General features: G+C 43.9%; 1 protein-coding gene across 1 annotated transcript in view; it reads right to left on the bottom strand.

Moving 5' to 3' along the window:
* Nucleotides 1-411: 411 nt before the first annotated feature.
* Smyd3 (SET and MYND domain containing 3) overlaps nt 412-6,000 on the bottom strand; it is a 698,868-nt gene continuing 693,279 nt past the window's right edge. Inside the window, exon 12 of the mRNA XM_008849150.3 lies at nt 412-1,797. Coding sequence (XP_008847372.2) covers nt 1,696-1,797 — 102 coding nt within the window. The 3' untranslated portion in view covers nt 412-1,695. The remainder of the gene's footprint in view (nt 1,798-6,000) is intronic.

Below are 6,000 nucleotides of genomic sequence, written 5' to 3'. Positions count from 1 at the left end.
AAAAGACTCAGGACAGCTACAGCAATCTTGAGCAAAAAGAGGCATCACAGTATCTGAAGACTCACTACCAAGTTACAGAAACAGCAGCAGAATGGAAACATACACAGACCAGCGGGACAGAACAGGAAGCTCAGAAATAAACTCACACTCATTTTTAACAGATGTCAGAAGCATGCCTTGTGAGGACAGCCTATTCGCTGAACTCTGCTCGGGAAAGGTGGGTGTCCACGTGCAAGGGACTGAAACTTTACCACCATTTTCCACTCTATACAGACATCAACTCACCATAGATCAAAGACCTGAACACAGTATCTAAAATGGAAACTACTAGAAGAAAACACACAAAAACACTCCATAACAGCAATGACTTTTATAAATGCTGGTATAAGCAACAAATTTTTTAAAATATGATTCTAAGAGCACAGTAAACAACAGTGAAGAGAAAACATACAGAATGTGAGAACATATCTGCCAATTATCCATCCAACAAAGGATTCATATATAATTCATCCATAATGTATAAGTAGTTCAGAAAATAAGAATCCAATTACAAAGTAAGTAAACGAACAGTCACAAATATATGAAACATAATCAATATAATTGGTCATCAGGGAAACCAAAACTATAATGAAATATCTCACAGCAGTTGAAATGCTATTATAAACAATGACAATGAAAACACAACTACCCAAGTGACAACTCTGGTGAGAACATGGGAAAAAAGGAACAGTAAATTTGTACAACTATTACAGAGACCAGTACAGAGGTTCCTCAGAAAACTAAAAATAGGACAACCATACAATCCAGCCATCCCACTTCTGGGTATATATCAAAAGGAAATTAAGTAATCCAAAAACATATTCTGTCCATGTTTACTGTGAGACTATTCACAATAGCTGAGGTCTGCTGTCAAGTTAGGACCCCATCAACATGCATAGAGATGGTGTAGTATATAAATAGAGGACTAGCATTCAGCCATAAAGATGAGTGAAATCCTGCCATTCATGGAACTGGGGGAAATTATGTTAAGTGAGATAAGCCAGGCACAGAGAGAAAAATCCTGGATGTTCTCTCTCACTGGTGGGAAGTTTTAAAAAGTCAATCTTAAGGAAGAGTAGTGATTATTAGAAGGTAGAAATTGAAGACACTGAGGAATAACCAGAGCCTGGATTCAATTGGTGCATGCTGTACACATGTACTGAGTTACTTAAATATCATATTGAACCACATTAATAAGTATGATTTATTAACACATGTTAATAAAAATAAAGTAAAACAGTAAAATATACACTTTATAAAATGGACATGACATTTGTGTTTGGGAGTACATGTGAAATGTCTACATACATCCAAAAAAGAGTGTTTTAACTTATTCTATCCTTGTTTTAACTTATTCTGTCCTGTCTTTGTTGAACTCCTATTTCCAATATTGAAATCTTGAACATCACCTATGAGTGAAAGAAAAATTACCAAATGGCATTTTCATCTAATTTTTTTTTGTATTTATTATAATTGTGCCTCTCTACCACTAATGGTTCTAGGGTTACACAACACATGCCTGCCGCTGTCTACCTACACAAACACAGAACATTGTTTTCAATAGGGGAGATTCACACTGCAAACAGCACAGGGCATGTGACCTCAATAAGGCATTTGATAAGGATGCGCCACCTTCCCTCCAGCCCGGTGGAGTCCTTAGGATGCTCTTATGTTGGCATCACATTCTTCCAAGAGAAGAATCAAATCTTCAATCAGGCTGTGCTCTCTGCCGTGGGTCACTCTCATAATGTCAAAAGCCTAAAGAGAAAGGAAAGGCGGCAGGTTATATCTCAAACAGACAAGCCTTCCTGCTCCCCCATCTTTTCCTCATGATCTAGGGACCCTGTCACTGACAGAGGTACAGAGGAACAGACAGTCCATAGGGAGCTGGTGGCACCATGGTTCACTGAGCCAGAATACAAATGGTACAGATGATGTCTCAGTATAGCATCTGGAAAGTAGACTGAGCACCAGTCATCCTGGGAGCTGAGGACCGGTGATGACCTTCAGTGATTGTTCTAATGCATGGGTTTGGGTGGACAGTTATATTTAAGTATTCATGCTAAGATGATTAAGTCACACAAAAGAAATCTTGTGCTGCAACCTCCTCACAATATTTTTAAAATTAATATGTTTATTTTTGTGTGTATGCATGAAGGCATGTGTGTGCCACAGCATGCATGTGGAGGTCAGAGGACAACTTGAGGGAATCAGTTCTCTTCTATAATGTGGGTTTCAGGGACAGAACTCGGGCTTAGTAGCAAGTGCTTTTACTCACCAGCTACCTTGCTGTCCCATGATTGTTTTTCTTGCACTTAATTCTCACCGACATGTACTGTGATTCCTGTGTGTATGTTTTCATACTCTCCATGGCACACGGCAGTGTGGTGTGGCATTTTGATGATCCCTTCCTTCAGTTTCCATGTTCAATCTGTTACTAAATCTTGCTGATTCAACCTCCCAAATAATTCAGAAATCAGGCTGAGTGTGTGACTACCCCATATGAAAAGAGTAATAAAAGTAAAGTTACTGGCTTAAAGGCCAAGAAGCCTCTGCCTGGGTCACTAGCATATGCTCCTGAACCCATCAGCCTCCATGTTGTGAGGAAGGCCAAGCCACATGCAGAGGCCACATGTGGGCATCTTTGGATTACTGTTTCCTGAACCAGGGCACCAAATATGTGCCTGGGGAGAGGCCTCCGGATTATTCCAACGACTAGGCAGAAGTCAGCCAGATGAAAAGCCAGACATTGTGGAACAGAAGAAAACTGTTCCCATTGTGTTTGGTTCCAATTCCTGACCCACAGGACTGTAAACATAAATCTGTTGTTGCTTTGCTCTACTGGGCTTTTGGATGGCTTGTTACAGTGCAATAAATAGCCTAAACAATGTCATTGGGCATTGCTCGATAGGAGGCAGGGCAGGTTGAGAATAAGAAGGGAACCCAGAGCCACCTTACTCAATGTGACTGTGCTCTGGAGACCTGTGAAGATGTGGATCTGGTGACCATGAAGCACTTGGCAATGTGGTACCCAGGTTGGCTGCCTTGGCTACACACAACATTAAGAGGCACAGCAGGGTGCCAACCCCACAGATGATCCAGGGAAACCTGCCCATCAGGAGCCAGACCTAGGCTCCAGGACAGCCCAGCATTCTACCTGTCACTGAGAACAGCAGGTACAGTAACTTCCAACAAACCCCAGCTGCTCTCCATTACTCAGTGTTATCCAGTTAGCATCATTACCATTTTAGTGGGTGTATACAACTCCACCATGTTTATAGACCATTATAGACCATTATTTAATAAGCTACTCTTGAAAATTCAAATTCCCCCCACCCTTTTATTATGGTGACGAATCTATGAGTTTTCTGGTGTGTGTGTGTGTGTGTGGTATTTCTTTTATTTATTTGCCTTTGCCAAATATAAGATAAACCCTTAGAGGCATATCTTAAAGACACATAGATTTGGAAGCTAGGAAGCACAGAGTGGGTCCTCATTCCATTCACCTAGTGAGACACCCTCACCTGCATAGAGGAGAAAACCGAAGGCAGGACAGCAAAGCTTTCGTGCTGGTGGGTGCTTCCAGCCTGTGCTCCTGGCTTTTGTTTCATGCCTCTTGAAAGCTGTTCCCTTTAGGTTTAAAGAACAGAAAACAAATAGACTGGGGCGCGTGCGTGTGTGTGTGTGTGTGTGTGTGTGTGTGTATGTGTGTGTGTGCAGGGATAGGAGGTAGAAGGAGGAGTTACAGTTAATTGCTGGGAGGAAAAGAAGGAAAACTGAAGGAAAAGCCTGCTGGCTCTGTGCGGGTGCTGGCAGTGAGGCCCACAGGGGGGCCAGGACAGATGCAGGGGTCTGGCTTCTTATTAATATGAGCAGACTAGCCCTGCCACGCAGTTTCTGTACACACATCCTGAGGCAGGGCTTGGAGTGGAGGGAGGAGCAGGAGCAGCTCCCACCTTTCAGGCAGCCAAGCCATAGAGAAGATTAAAAACAACATCTGGTGCCTCATGTTTTATTCTCTCTGCTCTGCTCTGCCCTGGGCCCTCCACTGTGCTGGACGTGCTGGTGTCTGTGGCAGAGACCTGTGTGATGCTGCATTATAGAGGCTTCTGATTGGGGAGATACTTTGTAGGAAATTCTCCTACTTAAAAGCCGCTGTGGGTGTCCTGTCCCCATCTACTTGATGCCTGTGATCTACAGAGGAGGATGAATGGACCCGACACCGGAAAGGCTCTCTGCAGATGGGCCTGGCCCTGTATCTACCCAGAGAAAGACCAGGCCTGCCTGGGTGGGCAACTGCCTCAGCCTGCACATCTTACAGCTCTCAGGCTAGCATTTCTTCGGGATCTTTATGTGATTGGACCCACAGGTTAAATGACAAAGCCATCCACTTGTCACCCTGACAGTGTGAGATGATCTGCATGTGTCTGGTTCCAGTCTTTCTTACCACTTAGTACTTAGTACTCCTTACTAGTTCCAGTCCCAAGCTTCATTTTTCACCCTTTTTCCAGTTACCAGAATTTCCCTGTGTACTAAAGAGGCAGATCTGCTGTCTGAGAGCAGGGTAGGCGCCCAACTCCAGTAGGAGGGTTTTAACCTGTGGCCACACCAGAGTTGCAGGGCCCAGCTGGGCAGGGAAACTGCTCCCATCTGGGCTCACAGCCACACCTCCCAGACAGCTTCCTGAAGGCAAAGCAAAGACCAGCCAGCCAGAAACCCTGAATGGAAAGAATGGCCCCCCAAGTCGCCTGGCTCAAGAGGGGGCCACGTGGGATGCCAGGTTCTCAGGGCTCACCTCAGTCTACTCCATGACTGCACTGTACAGCCTCCAGCCATAGACAGGGCTGTGACCATGGGGGAGCAACAGAGTCTGCTGGCCCTCGTCAAATGCTGCCGGTCATGCATGCTCTGTGTCCTCGCAACTGCTGGTGACTCAGCACTAGGGGTAGATGGGGTAGGGCACTAGTGTTCCTGAATCTAATATACCACAGTGGCTCAAAGCAGAAGACTAATGTGAAGATATTGTGGAAAGGGGGAGGAGAAGCCAAAGATTAAATACAGATACAATTATTTAACAATTATTAAATATTACGATTTTTCTCTGATGGTCAGACATAGAAAGGGACAGAAAGAAGAAAGAAGTTAAGTGCCAGGTCACTTTCGTGTGGGCCGATGTGAAGGATGTTACACTCTGTGTGGGCAGGAAGCCACACCTCAGATTTGATGATGAAGGACAACATCTGGTCCTTGACCTAGCTGCCATCTCTGTCTCCACAGAGCTGGGGCTAACAGCTTCCCAGGATAGACGGGAGCCCTGCATGGCCCTGGATACCTCTTCTCCTCAGCTAGGAGATGAAGAGCACTTCCTCTTGCCTCACCCAAAAATTGAAGTTAGCAGAAAATCTTGGACAGGCCAAGCAATTGTTTCAGGAGATCTGAGTCTCTCAGCATGCCCCCCCCACCCCCCCGCAAAGCCACACATGTGCATGTTGGAGAGGACAATCTCAGTTTAATTTCCTGTAGCGGCATATAAAACATTAAGGAAATATAAAACTGGAGCTGGCTTGGGTTGGATAAAGCTTCTCTTTTCCCATTAATTTTTTAATGGTAGCATTTAAAAAGAGCCGACAGATCTTTCATGGAGGACTCATTTGAAGCCTCTAGTGGGATGCATTGCACCCATATACAGATTCTAAATGTCATACAAGAAATGGCAACGCAGATTGTCTGCCGCATGACAGGCACGAGTTTCTCTGAGCAATAAGGAAAAGCCCCCAGAACTGATTTCCATCTCATCTCATCTCATCTTTTTTTTTAAAGTAATTTTAGAATTGTGGCCATATATTAAATAAAATGAAAGAGATCAAATTATGATTTAAAGTTGGAAACAATATGACTTTCATATTAATTTTTAATCAAATATATTAGGTTTATCAAGGATCTCATGTACTTTCCAGTGCA

Source organism: Nannospalax galili, unplaced genomic scaffold (genome assembly GCF_000622305.1).
Source record: "Nannospalax galili isolate Female #2095 unplaced genomic scaffold, S.galili_v1.0 scaffold543, whole genome shotgun sequence".
NCBI classification, from domain to species: domain Eukaryota; kingdom Metazoa; phylum Chordata; class Mammalia; order Rodentia; family Spalacidae; genus Nannospalax; species Nannospalax galili.
Note: the sequence above shows the minus strand (reverse complement) of the source record. Positions and strands in the feature narration are given on the sequence as shown.